The sequence below is a fragment of the Oryzias melastigma genome, linkage group LG15 (genome assembly GCF_002922805.2).
Source record: "Oryzias melastigma strain HK-1 linkage group LG15, ASM292280v2, whole genome shotgun sequence".
NCBI classification, from domain to species: Eukaryota; Metazoa; Chordata; class Actinopteri; order Beloniformes; family Adrianichthyidae; genus Oryzias; species Oryzias melastigma.
In genome coordinates, this window is record NC_050526.1 from 25,618,542 (window position 1) to 25,635,069 (window position 16,528).

General features: G+C 41.5%; 2 protein-coding genes across 4 annotated transcripts; one reads left to right on the forward strand and one right to left on the reverse strand.

The window, feature by feature from the left end:
• Nucleotides 1–205: 205 nt before the first annotated feature.
• Nucleotides 206–7,275, forward strand: LOC112161886. 2 transcript variants are annotated; one of them, XM_024297395.2, is made up of 7 exons: nucleotides 206–1,192; nucleotides 1,259–1,442; nucleotides 2,499–5,726; nucleotides 5,802–5,978; nucleotides 6,048–6,220; nucleotides 6,292–6,409; nucleotides 6,935–7,275. In XM_024297395.2, the coding sequence occupies exons 1-7, from the start codon at nucleotides 999–1,001 to the stop codon at nucleotides 7,118–7,120; spliced, it is 4,260 nt and encodes a 1,419-aa protein (XP_024153163.1). In that variant the 5' UTR covers nucleotides 206–998; the 3' UTR covers nucleotides 7,121–7,275. The 2 variants fall into 2 exon arrangements, with proteins under 2 accessions (XP_024153163.1, XP_036071450.1); XM_036215557.1 differs by having other exon boundaries at nucleotides 206–1,442.
• On the reverse strand, nucleotides 7,165–16,156 carry LOC112161887 (zinc finger CCCH domain-containing protein 6). 2 transcript variants are annotated; one of them, XM_024297398.2, is made up of 12 exons: nucleotides 15,706–16,156; nucleotides 14,180–14,396; nucleotides 13,968–14,090; nucleotides 13,659–13,893; nucleotides 13,403–13,545; nucleotides 13,184–13,312; nucleotides 13,000–13,114; nucleotides 12,802–12,911; nucleotides 12,506–12,735; nucleotides 11,325–11,677; nucleotides 10,353–10,514; nucleotides 7,165–9,467 (listed from the first exon to the last, which is right to left on the reverse strand). In XM_024297398.2, the coding sequence occupies exons 1-12, from the start codon at nucleotides 15,789–15,791 to the stop codon at nucleotides 7,954–7,956; spliced, it is 3,417 nt and encodes a 1,138-aa protein (XP_024153166.1). In that variant the 5' UTR covers nucleotides 15,792–16,156; the 3' UTR covers nucleotides 7,165–7,953. The 2 variants fall into 2 exon arrangements, with proteins under 2 accessions (XP_024153166.1, XP_024153165.1); XM_024297397.2 differs by having other exon boundaries at nucleotides 15,667–16,156.
• Between the last annotated feature and the right edge of the window lie 372 nt (nucleotides 16,157–16,528).

Below are 16,528 nucleotides of genomic sequence, written 5' to 3' on the forward strand. Positions count from 1 at the left end.
TTAAGTGGTGTGTGGAAATCAAATCACATTTATGACATAGCGCTTAGTATGATCAAAGTCTAACAAAGCGCCATACATTAAAAAGTCAAAATGTTAAAAACAAGAAAAAAGTTAAAACAACTTCTAATAACATGTGAACAAATAGAACAAAATGTCAACAGGAAACATTTTCTTTAAGCTTACATGTTATTTTTTTTTTATAGCAATTATCATTTAAGTTTAGTCAAATAAACATAGGAAGTTGCATAAAGTTAAATGTTTTTTGGGAATTTTATCTAAACAGTTTTCTCAGGCACAAATTCAAATTTGACATTGTTTCTACAAAAAAAATACCATAGTTTGTTTTCAGGCACAAAGTTACATTTTAACTTTGCGACAGATGTGCTAATATTAGGCATACAATGATTCACTTTCTCCACCATTTACTTTAAACCTTGAATTTTTTGTCAAGGTTTTGTTTCGTTTCATGTTTGATTTTTGAACTCCAAAAAAACGAAAAATTAAAAAAAAATATATTGGATATTAAGCAAAGAATAATGAAAAACTCTTCAATTAGCTCCATATACTAAGCTTGGTGTAAGTATATTAAAATTTAGTACAACACCTTTTTTAACTTAAACAAATGCAAATGTAGCAGTGTGTGTAGTTTGGTTTTAAACCAAGAAATGTGGCATCCCTAAATACCTCTGAATGTTTTGGGGCTTTGATCATCTGGAGTTTTAAAACACTTTGGTGGTCATTCACGTTTGGGAAAAATATTGATTTCACAAAAGTTCACAGCAGCTTCTTTCACTCACTAATTCATCTAGTGTTAAACGAAATGCCATTTTAATCAATAATGTTTGAAAATGTTGTCATATTTTATTAATGTTGTGACAACAGTTGCTATGGGAAACTGTAATATAGCACTTTGTGTAGCATGATGAATAATAAATGCAGTACAGCTACTTCAGTCACACTGGGAGGTTTTCAACTGCAAATGAGGAACTTCTACAATTATGTCTTCATGTCTGGATCAAAGTTTTGTCAAAACTGCGGCGGTGGAGAAGGTGCTTGCACCAATCTCCAGTCACCTTTGTCTCCTGGTGCTGCTGAGCGACAGTGAACAAGAACCAGAGCAGTTCACCCGGCTGGAGGCAGCAGCTCACGCTGTGGCCAAGGCCACTGAGAACATGGCAGCAGTGGCCTCCAGGTACGTGGCTTTGTTTACCAAAATCTGCTTTTGTAAATCCAAACAAACTCAACCGACTCTCTTCAGGCAAATTCAAGAGACAGAGGACGATGTTTTGCACGTGGAGATGTCCTCCCTGCTGGAGTCGGTCACCGTGTCAGGGCAGCATGTGCTGTTGGCAGCTCAGAAACTCCACATCCAGCCGAGTTTGACCGAGCACAGAGAGGAGCTCATCGCTGCCACACAGAACGTCTTCCTGGGAGTGGTTAAAGTACAGTTCCGCAAAAATATTTGTTCTAGAATTGTTTGGTAGGAAGTTTGATCAAAATCCAGGAACAAAACACCATTACTGGCTGATTGGGCCAAAACATCCATCATATTTTGCCTAAATTATTTTAGAAAAATATTTACTATGTTGATACTATACTAAAGCAGAAATATATTTCATGCTTTACTTTAAAACTTAAAATGTCTAAAATGAAGTAGATGGTTCTCTAAACCAGTGGTCACAGACCAGTTTAATGTCAGACATTCTATTCACAGACCGGCCTAACTAAGGATGAAATGGGCATCTGATTCTGATTTTTTTTTTTGTCTCCAGTTTCCCTTAAACTTTGAGAGTGAAGTTTATCTTCCCCATCTGTCAGATATCGGCCACTTATTTAAACTTTTTTTGTACACTAGATTTCATGTAGGAGCCTTTAAAATGTGATACAGATTTTCCTTAGGTGCAACAGAGAAATACAAAAAGAAAAAGACCATCAAACTGATATTTTTTTAATCTAATAAATAAATGCAAATTTAGTTGAGCAACTTTATTGGCAACATCCTCATAACATTAGACAGCAGGTTGCTGAATATTATGCATTATTATTTATGTTATGTGGGATAAACTGTTGTAATAAATCCATATTTGGAGTAAAGACTCCAAGATTTTGATATTGGAGGCTCTTCCTCTATTTCCTCTCTGGATTTTTTCCTGGCGTAAGAAACTTTCCACGTATATTTGTTTTTGTTTTTTCATTTTTAAAATAAAACTTCTTTCGAAATCAGGTTAAAAATGAAACTGAAACAATATAGGTTGTATTTTTATTTTATTTTTTTTGTCTCTGTGACCAACTGTCCACCGGTCTGTGACCCACAGGTTAGGGACCACTGATCTAAACTGCTTTTTAACATGATCTCTGTAATAGTTCAGAGTTGTCACTAAAAAGTCAAATATTCAGCCAAATGACAAAAATAGAAGGAATTCCCTAAGGCAGTGAGGATTTCTAATGCTTGTGTTTCTGTTCTTGGAACATTTCCATCCAACCTCATTTGCTTGTAGGTTCTGCTGGTGGAGGACGATGCTGCTGTAAGGAGGATAATAGCTGTTGCTGATCAGGTTTTGGACCGTCTCTCAGAGCTTGGTTTTTCTCCAGACATTAAGTCTCTTTATGAGTCGTTCCAGACGTTTTCTGAAGCTCTGATTCTCCTCAATAGACTTACTATAGATAGAGCAAAATCCTTACAGGATCCCAGACAGACTAATCAGCTTCTCGACTCTTTGGAGATGTTGAGGAGGTGCATCTCCATGCTACACACAGCTTTGTACACCACCATAAAGCACCCTACAAGTGAGGAGGCCAAGGCATCCAAGAGATACATTCTGGATAAGGTGAACAGCACCATCAGCGACATTGTTGTAACTCTTAGAAGTGACAAAAACAACAGACATGTGGGACCCTCTGGGTTTTTTACTGATAGACGTGACAGTCTTTTGCAACTCCTGACGAACCCCTCCACCTCTTCCATTCACGACAGCGGCTTGGACAGCATGGTTCGAGATGTCGTGTTCCACTGCATGGCTGTCGCTAACGCTTCTCAAAGAGAGTCTCATCACAGACTGGTGAACCACTGCCGTCACATTCTGCAGTTCTGGTCTGACATAAAACGGATATCAACTTCCTGTGAGGATCCTGAGGAGGGATTTGAACAGATCTGCGGTTTGATGGTCCAACAAATACAAATGCTCGATTCAACCTTGATGACCGCGGTTCTTTATCAAGTCTTGGACACATTCTTAGTGGCATCGTCAGTCGTGGATGAGCTGTCAGAAGCGACCAGCCAGATGTTGGCTTCAGATTCTGGTTTAAATTTAGATTTGACTTGTATTCAGCCTTTTGTTGAGGATTTCATAACAGTTACTGACAGAATAATCCTAGTATTAAACTTTGTTTCAGCCATCGCTGTAGATGTAAAGAGTTTAGAGAGTGTGGAAAACTCAAGAGTGTCTTTTACAAGACTGAGAGCCCTAATCGCGTCTTTGTCTCTAGAGTTGGACGATGAATCAATACAAACTGTCCAAAAGCTCCATGATGCATGCAAGAAATGGGAGGAGGAGGCTAGTGAACTGCAAGAATGTCTCAGTGATGTTGTGGATGTAAAGGAGTTCACTAGTCTTGCCATCAGCGAGATGGTCAATGACCGTCATGGATGTGACACAGCATACAGAGAACAGAGCTATAAACTCTTTGACAAATACGCCAAACACCTGGTCTGCCACATGAAGCTGGTGATTCCGTCAGTGAAGAGACATTTGGACCGAAGCGATAACCCCATCTACAGGAACGGTCTGCTGGTCCTGCTCAAGCAGGTTCGGGACTCTCAAACCAAAGTGATGGAGTCCATCAGAGACATGCTGGTTGGTTCCACCTTAAACGTGGAGAGATGCTCCTCTTTTACAAAGAATGTTTCTACAGTCATTCAGCAATTTAAGGTGCTCAGAGAGGGACTGGACGGCAACCAGCACCCGCATCTGTTGAGCCCGCTGAGAGAGGCGGCACGTGAGCCTGACATCTCCCAGTCGTCTTTACCTGTCCAGGACACCTGTGAAATAAACCCAGAGTGTGAGTTTGAGAGCCAGCCTGTAGTTGAGGTGAAAGAAAAAGATTCTCACACCAAACACGAGGAGGACATCAAAAATATGGAACCCATAGAAGCAGAACTAGCCCATAAACATGACAGCAGTGATTTAAAGATGGCAGCTGTCCCAGATGAGCCCAAACTAATCCGCAAGCCCCTTGGTTTTGACCTCTTACCCCTTCTATTTGAAGTGGTGACCGTGACTAAAGGGAAAGACGTGTCTGTGCTCAACCAGACCTGCACTCGACTTCTTGAGCTGTCCAACTGCTATGTCCAAGCTGCAAAGGAAGCCTCGGCCATCGTTGACTCAGTTGATTGTCAGACGCTGGAAAGCTTTCGATCAGAGTTGGTGTCACTGACACCTCTGCTTGTCCAGACGGCTCAGGAGACCGCGATGAGTTCCGCAAAGAGCACAGAGGGCATCTACAAACACTGCACACAGTTTTCTGACCTCATTAACAACATCCGGAAAGTTCTCATACCTGTGGGAGGGGCATGGTACCATGCTGTTTATGCAGAGCTCCGAGGGCCAGCCGGTGTTAGGCAAAGGCTAAATGAAGTAATGGCTTTATGTGCAGAGGTCGTCCAGGTTTTGATTTCTTCTGACATAAATCTGCAAACTGACTGTCAGGAAACATTCAGCATTTTACAAAGCAAACTGAGTAGAGCACAGACCAACACACGGCATCTAGTTGAGTTTTCCGCATCTCTGGAGACTCAGGAGGATCAATTTGGGGGATTTTGTATCCTCTGGGCCATCTCGGTTCAGATTGTTGTGAACTCTCTGGATAAGATTTTAGGGACATTAACCGCAGTGACCCAGCCGAGTCCTCAGAAACAGCTCTCAGCTATATCTGAAAACCCGCTCCGAATCCAAGAGGCAGCGAGGCTCACCAGCATAAACTGCAAAAGTCCCTACAAGTCCAAGCAGTTGACAAAGTATCAGAATGAGCTCAAAGCACTCACCGAAGATTATCTCAAAGCTGCAGAAGAACTGGACGTGATGCCAGGTGTTACACAACTTGCAAAATCAATTTTCTTTCACAGACGCCTCCTTGTTAAAATCCGAGCTCTTTCCGTTCAGTTAAGCAAAGAAAACGGAGACTACGAAACTGCTTTTCAAAACACAGTTAGCATTGCTTACGTTGCAGCCAAAAGTCTGCGACAGACCGACGCAGATGACACACAGAAGAGATTTGAAAGCGCGGCTCAGGCACTTGCTGGAAATGTAATGTCAGCAACTAAAAAATTAGATGACTGTCTGAACTACATCCGAGACCCACGTGCCCGCTCCAACCTGAGGTCCATCAGTGATCACCTGTCCTTCCAGATCTCAGACATAGTAGGCCGGGCCAGACTGATGATGGAGACTCGTTACATTTGTGACACGCTCAGTTTGGATGTGCAGATACGGTGTTGGTCTTCAAAGGCTCACTATGTGATGGAGGAGATCCAGAAACAAGATGGGATTCACCAGGAGGCTAAAGAGTACATTCAGGCTGGTCTACAAGGAAGAACACCTGAGGACGTCAGCGACGCTCTGGCTGTGATACCAAATACAATCAAGGAGGTGGAAGTTCACGACAAAACACAGAAACAAGTTCAAGAAATGACAGATACAGCAGAAGTGAATGAATGTTACAAAAAAGATGTAGGTATCCTACAAATTAAAAGGCTCCTGTCCCTTCCAGTTACCTTAAACTGTGCTCTCTCTTTCCTTCTGCAGGGTGCCGACTCTGCAGCATTTAGGGTAGCCTCCAGTTTGACCCACACTTCATTTTTTCTGAAGCAAAAGAGCACAAGTTGGGACCCAAAGGACAACAGAATTGTTCAGGTGACAAGAAAGATGGCTGACACCATTTGTCACATGACGCAGTACCTGAAGAAGAGAGGCCCTATACTGGTACAGCCACTAGATGTCACTGTTGAGCATTCCCATGGATGTGCTGTCCTAAAAACAGTTTTTTTTCAGAACAAAGAAGCTTTTGTTGCTGCAGCCAAAGACGTCATATTAAACTCCCAGTCAGTCACTCAGTTTTTCCGAGTGATTGCCAACCACAGCCTGGATAAACAGTGTACAGTCGAACTGTCCCTCATCATTGAGCAGATTCTCACGATCACCAATCAGCTCAGCATCATCTCCAGGTCAGGTGACTTTGAAAAAATAAATAAGTCTTGGATCAATAATAAAATAATTATAAAATGTATTTCTACAGTGTCAATGCAGTAACACCTGGGTGCAGATCATCTGATGAGATTCTGGTGAAAAATGCTCAAAACCTTCTGCAGACAATCCTGCGAGGAGTGCATGCAGCAGAAACAGCCAGCATCACCGTAAATATCACATGCATATTTCAATTAATATGGTATACAATAGATTATACTAATTAAATAACATAAACGTTCCCCAATGTTTATTTATGTCCTTAAAGGAGTGGGAGGTGAGAAGGGGATGTTGTTTTATGTTTATTATTATTTTTTTGTTTTATATTACTTATTCTGGAGCACTTTGTGTTACTGGGTATGAGATAAAGCTATATAAATAAAGATTAATTTATTTTAATTCCATTTTCATCCAAAAATATGATCTAACTAACAATACTTACGAAGAATTTTAACATTTTACCCTGAAAACAGTTATGTTGATTAATTGTTTTGTCTCTAAGTAAGTAAACAAAATATTTTAATGTTTTACATTACTTTTGTGTTAATTATACATTTATTTTAATCATAAATAGAATTTTGGTCAAAATCTTCAGTCCTTAACCTTTCTGTCTTTAAGGGACACATAAAGACAAACATTTTTTTTATTTACTGCATGATGTTTCCCCTAAAATCTGATGGAGTTTCACTTTCCAGGGTTTAAAGCAACCAGAACCAAACTCTGATGAGGCCGAGGCCACGGCGTTGTGCTTCCAGTGGAAGAGAAACTTAGAGATCCATCGAGCTCAGCTGACCTCCAATCAGGAAACAGACGATTTGGGCTTAAGGAAGACGACGCCGCGCCCCAGTGCGCCCAGCCTGGCTCCTTTACTGAACATTTAAAGAGACTTTCAATGTCATGTTGCCTTTACAAAGAATTAACATAATTGTCATTAATAGATTTTATTGTACGTGTACACTAAAAAGAGCTGCTGTATGATTGTGAAAAGAAATGGTTTAAATTGTATTTCCAATAAAAAGTCTGCTTTGAACCACAATGATGGCGTGAAATAAAGCATCACCAAACACGTTAAAACCCTCACTACAACACGCTGTACACAGGATACAAAAATCAACATTTACATGTGACATATGAAAGCAATAAAAAAAGTAAATAGCTTATTTTCAGTCAAACAAGTCACTTATTTTACAGGCAAAGTTGCTCTCAGCAGCAAAATGCTGCAAGATTCACCGTCTGTGGCTAAAAGAGCCTCCTCCAAAAACAACCTCATTTAAAGATGACAAAAACGTATCTATGTGGTAGAGATTTTTACAAACTAGCTCAGCTGGAAAGTTTAAAAGCTATAAAAAAATGTGAGCATTAAACGAAAAGTTACAAGCAAGTTTTTGTGTTTCTCCTACTATAAAAGGAAAATGAGGATAAATAAGGTAATATTTCAAATGTAAAATAAGTGAATATCAAAATCTGATATTGAGGATGAAGATTACATTACTCTGTTTTTTACATGTTGTAATATATGCACGCAAATGATAAAATAATGCCATATTTATGCTTTTTTTTTAAACAAAACAACAAGAAATGACCTTAAACTCCTAAAGCACACTTTTAGGGGGTTGTTTGAGTAATTTCAACAATCAAATAAATAAATTTAGGATAAGATAAAGATTAATATTCATTTTTTAAACTATTTACAGATATTTTGTAGCTTATTTATTTACTGACAGAAGGGGGATGCGGTGGGATCAAAAGTTTTGAACACATCCTTAAGTGTCCTGTCGTCCCCGTCCTCCTCTTCCTCCTGGTCTTTCTGCTTTGGCTCTTCCTTTATGATCTCCTCCTCCTCCTCCTCCTCCTCCTCCTCCTTCTGCTCTTCCTCCTGCTTCTTCTTGTCTTCTGCTTCCTCTTGTGCTCCAGTCGAACCCTGTCCTCCCTGCTTCGCCTGCCGGGGGTCAGAATACTGAGGTCGGATCAGTCCAGCCAGCGCAGAGATGGGGAGGTTATGAACAGCGGGCGGCTTGACGGGTGAGGTGGGGGGCAGCGTGGGGGACCTGGGAGGGGTGTGATGTGAGGCGACGTCTGCGGTTTTCACCTCCTCAACCGAGCCGCTCCTCTGAGTTGGTGAGAGGGATGGCGGGTTCTCTTTCTTGGCAGGCTGTTTCAAAATCCCCGTCTTTTTGGGGGGCTCTGGCGCCTCCTTCTGAGCATGCTTGCTTTGAGAACGGGGGTCGTACAGGCTGATGCCCCCCAGGATCGTCGTGGGGCTCTCCAAGCCACCACCCGACGATGCCAGTCGAGGAGCGTAAGGTGGCAGTTTCTCGGGCTCAGACTTGGCTTGGGCGGTCTGAGGGGGGGAGCTGAGGCTGCCCTTCTGCAGGCGGGGGTCCACAAGCCCTCCCCCAGAGGAGGACTCTTTCTGCCCCAGCAGCTTGGAGTCCACACTTCCTGTCCGCTTGAGTCTGGGATCCAAAGACTTCTGCTGCCGTGGGTCTGCTGGTCTTTCTGTGGAGGATCCGGCGGGGAGTCGACCCAAACGCTCCTTCAAGCGAGTAGCTGCCAGTCTGGGGTCAGACGGAGGCGGGCTGGAAACCGGGGGATGGGTGGGAAGGCTGGTTCTGTTCATCTGAGCATCAGCGATCAGGGGTGGAAGGGGCAGGTTGATGGAGTGCTCCTGTTTCGGAACGAGGGAGGGGATGAGGTCCTCGGGGGCCCACACCACCGTTTGGGCGAACGCAGGCTTCTGGAGTAGGATGTCCACTCGAATGTGGCTAAACTGCTTCAGCTGGCAACGAGGGTCCTGCAGAACCACGCAAGGGCCCACATCCAGAGGGATGAGAACAGCTCGATCCCTGAGTTTCCTCTCCCCATCGTCATCCTCCTCCCCTGCCAGAGTTTTTTGTGGAGCGGGCTGGTTCTGCAGGCGGTAGGAGCTGCTCTCCATTGCCCTCACCTTCCTGGGGTCTCTGCACAGCCGTGTGTCTGCAGCTCCCTCCACCTCCTTCCTGCATTCTGGGAGTCGCTGTCTGAGGTCGGACTTCACACGCGGGTCGCTAGGTGGAGCCCTGTCCTTAACAAGCCGAGGGTTGCCCAACGCTTGAGACACCGAGCCGACCTGAAGAGGGTTGGACTGAGACTGGGGCATCTCACTCTGCTTTTTGAGAGATTTTAGGATGGAGGAAACCCCCGAGGTCCCATCTTCATCATCACTTGAATACCAGTTTGTAGTTTCAGCTGAAAAAAATATATATTTGCAGGTTATTTACATTAGTTTTGACTACTACAGTATAACTCAGGGGTCTGCAACCTTCAGCACTTAAAGAGCCACCCGATTTCTCACTGACAACAACCACAGTCTTACTTCTTCCTTTAGGAAAATAAGATACTGATTTGTATTTATGTTATTGTTACTTTTATGCTAAATATAAATTAACTATTGTTTTTTTGGGCATAAACAAACTTGAATAGAAAGGGCAAATGCCTTTTGTGTAAATAAGAAATAGTTTATAACTTTTGACTTCCTTTAAAAATAAAAGACATCCTGTACAACACAAGATCATCTCATTGGAGAAAATGTAGTAGAAGGTAGTGTCAAGTCAGCAGTGATATATATATATATATAAACAGTTTAGTTTAATGTTTGTGGTGCATCTCAGCCAAAAATTCATAAATTAATCAAATTAAATCAGAGTAAATTAAGTGACCCTTACTGTCATTTTTGGGCCATAAATCGCACAAAAAATCCTTAATTTTTTTTTAAATCTGGATTTATAATCAGGTGTGCCTAAAGTATGAATTCTTGTTGTGCTTACTTACCTCCAACCGACATTCTGTGGTAACACAGAGCTAAAAAATCTGTCTAAATGTTTTAGTACAACTTGAAGGAGTCTCACAACTGTTGTGTTTCAGTGTTTTGTGAATGAGTGGAATCAAATTTGACTCATCTGACTGTTTAGTTTCACTTGATGCGCCATGTAATCCAAAAAAATGTTACGTTTTAAAGTTAAAAATATTTTACATTTCTTCAACCAGAGAGTTACGATAGAGGGATAACATGTGGCTCAGCAGCCTCTGGTTGCAGACCTCATGGTATATGTGCATCAATAGGGACAGACTCACCTCTGCTTTCGTTATCTCCATCCTGGCTGTCTGCTCGCTGGGTCTCCCCCTCTTGTTGCTGCTGTGTCAGATGCAAAAAGATGGCTTTCTGCACTGCTGCTGGTAACGCCTGCAACTGTGTCTCGGCACCCAACTGCTGTATGAAGGCCAAACTGGGATCTGCTGCATGAAGGACACAAAAAACACATACATTGGCTTCCAGTCTTTATCAGGCAATAGATCGGAATAATGTTGCAAAAAATGTTCATGGACGGGCCTGTACAAGGCAGATTTTTTTTAGCCTAGTTTCCCTTAACTTTAAAAGGTAAAGTTTATCTTTGTAAAACATCTGCAGCTGCTTCAAACTTTATTTTACACTAGATTTAGTGTAGGAAACATTAAAATAAGTAAATATTTTCCCATAACCCATTACTGTCAAAAAATAAATAAATAAGATACCAACTTCAGCCTCATGCGTCTGTTAAGATGCAATGGATAAATACAAAAAAACCCACAAACAGGTTTTCTAACTATAATAATAAATGTGAATCTACCATTTGAACAGCTTTATGAGCAGCATCCTCAAAATATTAGCCAGCCGCTTGCTGAATATTATGCATTATTATTATTATTATTATGGTGTGTGGGAACAACTTTATTTTAAAGTCAAGGTTCTTCTCAGTTTGTTTCCAGACTGGATTTTTTTCTGCCAAAAGAACATTTCCAAATATGTTTATTTTTTCTTAACTTAGCTTGGGGGTAACCGCTTTAAGAAAGTAGTGGACGGATTTTTTTAAACATGAATGAAAATGAGTCGGATGTGGTGGAGAGAATCCAGTAGTTTTTTAAATTAAAACTTCTTTCAGAATCAGATAATGAATAAAACAGAAGAAGTGTTTCTTTTTTTTTCTGGACCACTTGACACCAGTCCACAGCTCAGTGTTCTGAGGCCAATGATTTAGAGGAACTAAATCACATTAGAGCAGCACTGACCTCCTTGTTGACTGACAGCCTGGTTTTGCAGGAAGCTGCTGAGGAGGTCGACCGGGTTCTGACTCAAAGGAGGAAAAGGAAGCAGCTGATCTGGTGCAGGGGGGAAGAGAGGATTCTGCATCTGCGGGGCGATGTTAGACCCATGAAACGATGGAGGGGGTCCAGAGTGGACTGGCATTGGAAATCCGTGTGGAGGATGTTGACCGGAGGGGCTCTGCGGCACAGATGGTCCCGTGGGATGACCCATGAGACCTGGTGATGCAGGAGGACCTGCAGGCACTGAAGATACAGCCTCTGTGTCTTCTGAACCACCACTGAACTGAGTGGTGCCATCTCCCTGGTGGTTGGATCCACTTAGGAGGGAAAAAACAAAATTCTAGGTGAGATTTTAGAAAATTTACTCCGTTAAAGTTTTTATTCTGTCCCGCAGCAGTCCTGGAGTACAAGAACCAGATTGTTTTTGCAATTATTCTTTCTTACTGCACGTTTTAATGAAAGTTACACCCCTGTCACACACTCAAAAACTCACTAAAATATGCACACACCTAGTACCTGGTGAGGGGAAAAGAAAAGAAAATTTTTGTTTGAGGGTTTCTTCTAAAATGTTCACACACACAGCCATGTTAAGCCTCATCTTTGGCCGCCATCTTTCCTAAAAAAAAAGTGCTTAAGCACTAGCAAAAAGTTTAAACTCCTCTTAGTGATTTTAATTGATCTCCTCCTAATTCCTCGAGCTTCACTTGGAAGCAAAAAATGTTGGGATTAGAAGTTGTAAATGTTGAACGGCATTAGGGAGGCGAGCTGGCATGTTTTTTATCCTAATATCATGAACAATTAACACACAAATCTCTGGCTCAAGCTGAGCTAAACGATATGACATCCAATATGATCATATTAGGAATGTGGGTGTGGTTAACAAAAAACTTCCATCGCCCAGAAAATCTACTTTTGACGATTATTTTAAAATTCCATTTCATTATACCCAAGCGATCAAAAAATAAAATACTTGCTATGGAGGTCAAACAACAGAAGAGCTGCCATTTTATGTGGGTTTTTTTTCCATTGAATTGTTATATGGCATGTATCAGGTGGGTGGGGCAGCTGGAGCGGGGGCAGGGAGTGGCTGCAGGCTTTACAACACTTCTCATGGCTTCAATTTAGTATACTGTAATTTCACATACCTCAAAGCAATTTTGTGAGCCAAGTCTACAGTGGGCTGGACCTTGATTTCAAAGAGTGACGGGATCTTCTTCCCGGCTCCAGAAGCTCCGTCTGAAGGACTGCTCTGACCTGGCGTGGGCAACAAACCCACCCCAGGGGGAGGCTTGGGAAGAGGAGCAATACCCTGCTTTCTTAGGTCCTCCAGCTCCAACTCGTCCTCACGGGCGTTCTCTTCTTCTGCACTAATGATCTGACGGAAAAATCACAAGAATGTTAAACTCAAAAGCAGAAAACAAAATAACTGTCTTTGCTTTACCTTATCCAGCAGCTCTTTAGTGACATCCGTCAAAGCATCATGGGAGAATTTGCAGTTGTCCCCCTGATAGCACTTGGCTCCAGTGTGAAAGAACTTGCAGGGGTATTCATGTGCAGACGTGAGTTAAGGACTTACAACAAGAATAACTTATTTAAAACCAATCGCACAAACTCCATCCGACCCTTTATTTAAGGATATTATGCATGTAAATGCAGTTATCGCCTTTGCTGCAGTATCCTTGAAGGTAAAATTTGCAAAGTTCCTTCTTCTTATCGGGAACCACGAGCTCATGCTCAAACTTGCATTGCTCGCCCTGCGTGAAGACAGAAAATCTCTGCAAACTGATCCAAACACAAAACCTGGTCCAGAGCTTTGACCGTACCTTGATGCAGCGCCCCTCCAGGAAGTATTTGCAGATGTATCTACCGTTGTGCTCGACTGTGTGCTGATTGATGAACTCCTTGCTCATGATCGGTCGTTTCTTGTGAAAGCCTGATGAGTTCTTTCCATCCTAACGCAAACAAACATGTGGAAATGTTTACTGAATGAAGGAACATTTGCAAAGGACTTCAATTTGATGTTGCTATGAGGTTCTACTTACAGTTCCCATGTCTTCCATTCCTTGGTCGCATCCTCGACCTCGTCCTCGCCCCCCCCAAGGCTTCCCTTTAAGTTTTTTGTTCTTGTTGATCATTCCTCGTCCTCTTCCTGGTCCGCTCCCTCTTCCCCTTCCTCTCTGTCCGACTGGAAATACAGCAGAAATAGAAATATTTAAAATTCAGACAAAAAGTCAGAATGAATCAAAAAAAATTTGTTTGCATCTAAGAGCCGAAATCTCATTTAAAAACCCTTCATACACTGCTGCTGCTTCATTCCTCTCATGCTCCCCCTGCTCATCTGCTCCTTAACGTGGCGCCCCCTCCCCTGACCCGACGAGTCTTTTGACTGCTGATACTCGGATCCATCATCGTCGTAATCGTCCTCTTCCTCATCATAGTCGTACTTGTCCTCGCTGTAGTCGCTGTATTTGTCAAAGTCGCTACTTTTCTGTGGTGAAAACTTCTTAAAGTTGCCGTGGCTTCCCTTCATATGCTGTCGATCAAAAAGACAGAAGTCAAAACCCTCCGAGACCCGAATCCAAATCTGCTTTCTGCAGCTGGACGCACCTGAGAAGACGGGCCATCCGCGTCGTGACTTGAACCTTTGCTCTTCCTGTTCTTGTGTCGTTCTGGTCTGTCGTAATCAGAGTCGTAGCTGTCAGAGCTGGAGCTGCTGGAGGGAGAATGATGCTGAGGAGAAAAGAAGCACGTAATCAAAGCGTTAATCATCAGAGCGACAGGCCGAGATTCTGCTGGAATGTAAAGCATCCTTCTCTTACTCTCGGTCGGTCGTGTCTCCTCTTCTTTGACCTTTTCTTTTCTTTGGTCTTCTTATATCGTTTCCTGGAGTGTCTGTGCAGCTTTTCTTTCTCTTTACCCCGCTCTCGCTCTTTTTCCTTTTCTTTTTCCTCTTTCACCTCTGTGGTCTCCTTGTTCTCCTCATCTATTCCGATCCCCTCATCATCTATTTCTCCATCCTCCAGTTCACCATCCTCCCTGAAAGAGAAGCACAAACTATTACGAAAAAAGTATTTGCTTTCTTTTTTGCATCATTTACTATCATTTTTTTAACCTAAAGTAAAATACTTTACATTCTTAGGTCTGGGTTAAAATTAAATTAGTCTTTACAAAGAAAGTCAATATTTCATGAAATCTATTTTCCTTTAAAGGAACTCTTTAAATGCCAGCTATTAATTGATTGATCAACTTATATTATTTGTTAGCTATTATTTTTTTCACACCCAAATAATAAAATCAAAATATTGATTTGAATCAAATGTTGATCTTCTAATAGGCAGATGGATTCATTATTTTGACAGTGTTACCACGTCGTAGTACTTTAATGACAAAAGTATCTGTGTTGATGATTTGATAATAAACATGCACACCTTTCCTGAATAATAATAAAAAACAACAACAATTACAATTTAAAACAATCTTTAAAAAATGCAGATTTTAAATGATTTTGGCACTTGTATCAGAAACCTTACACTCTATATAAAGTAATTACCATCAGGCAGCATTATAATAAGCATAACGGTTCAAAACATCGTGCATTAATATTGACCTCAACCTCAAATTTGTGCAAAGTTTTACTGAATTTTGTGTAAAACTGTATTTTTATATTTTTTCAACAGAATATATACTATTAAAACTATTATTATTTGCAGAAGTTTTTATTTTTATTAACTAAATGAATAATTATCTATAATATAAAAATTAAAAACAAAACATATGGCTTAGATATCAATTGATTAATATTATACACATTTAAAGTATTTAAAGTAGTGATTCAAACCCTCATTCAGCCACATGCCCATACATATCAAATCCTCCTGTTAATTTGGTCAAATAAACGTTTCTTAAAGTAATAAAACTTCCAAATCAAAAGTGCAGAAGAGAAAACCATCTGCTAGTGCAGTATTGCCAGTGCCCGCTAGATGGCGCGCAGCAGGAGAATGGGCGTGGCATCCAGCCCAGTTATTTTGCATGGAGACCTGAAGATGGCAATAACAAAGCTATGACTGCGGTTCCACAGCGACGGGACGATGGGCTCCGCCGTTTTTTGCATGGAAATGGGAATGAATGAGTGCCATCGATGGTGCTGTGAAATCTAGACTGTCTAAACAGCATCATCCGTATGCGCTAAAGAGGCATGCAAAAGACGGTTTTAGAGGGGAAATGTCTGCATTTCATGATTTTAAGAAAGAAAAAAAAATGATCAAAAACATACACAAGCATGTAGGAGCACAGCACTGAAACTCACGATGAGCGTATTAAGAATTGCACAAGAATGTTACTCGACCTTTCTTCCCCTGCAAGCTCAGAGTCTGTCATGTTTTTGTCAAGAACAGGGGCTGGGGGACTGGAAACCAGGCTCACAGAAGCCATTGGAGAACCGATCTGCCTCCCTTCTCCCCGGTACAAGTGAATTAACTCAAGGAGACGTTGGTTTGTGAGAGATGCTGGAAGATTTCAGACTGGAAAAGACTCACGGTGTTACATGTCTCGACAGAGACAGTAAACAGACACTCTCCTCTTTCATATCGTTTTAACGCTGTGAGCACAGCTTGACACCCCGCTTTGCTAATGTCCCGTCGGTTGACAGCTGCCATGGTGAAATAGAGGAGACGGAGGGAGGCACAGACAGAAATGTAACCATGTTCGTTGATTTCAGCATCTTCATAGTCTTTCTCAACAGGGACATCATCCCAAAATGGCTTCTGAGTTCTGCTGCACATTCCTGGACAATGTAGTCTACCAGTATTTATAGACTCTGCTAGCTCAACCTAGCTTGACTGTAGAACACGCTCCACGGTCATTGGTCAAAAGCCACATGGAGACAAAAAACGTCGCTCTCATTGGTTGAAACTAATGCTAGTCATTTTTAAGATGCGCAACGACGAATTGCAAAAAATAAAGCCAGTTTTGAGCAAAATGCACGTCAATGACGGGCCTTGTGTTATTTTTGAACCATTGTAGACCTTGATTTAAAAGAAATGATATAAAAAAGACAAGATAATCAGCAATGTGTTTTTACCGCACTGATTCTGTTAATCGAAAATGGCTGCAACTTACATTTATTAACAAATTGTTAATAATATAAGGGAAAATACCATAATTAGGCT

Coding starts and splice junctions, on each gene's coding strand:
- LOC112161887 (XM_024297397.2), bottom strand. CDS start 15,791: ATGGCTTCTGTGAGCCTGGTTTCCAGTCCCCCAGCCCCTGTTCTTGAC. Junction 13,115..13,183: donor TGGAGGGGCGCTGCATCAAG/GTACGGTCAAAG, acceptor GTCTTCACGCAG/GGCGAGCAATGCAAGTTTGA. Junction 12,736..12,801: donor CTAAAGAGCTGCTGGATAAG/GTAAAGCAAAGA, acceptor TTTTTCCGTCAG/ATCATTAGTGCAGAAGAAGA.
- LOC112161886 (XM_036215557.1), top strand. CDS start 999: ATGTCTTCATGTCTGGATCAAAGTTTTGTCAAAACTGCGGCGGTGGAG. Junction 5,727..5,801: donor ATGAATGTTACAAAAAAGAT/GTAGGTATCCTA, acceptor TTCCTTCTGCAG/GGTGCCGACTCTGCAGCATT. Junction 6,221..6,291: donor CAGCTCAGCATCATCTCCAG/GTCAGGTGACTT, acceptor GTATTTCTACAG/TGTCAATGCAGTAACACCTG.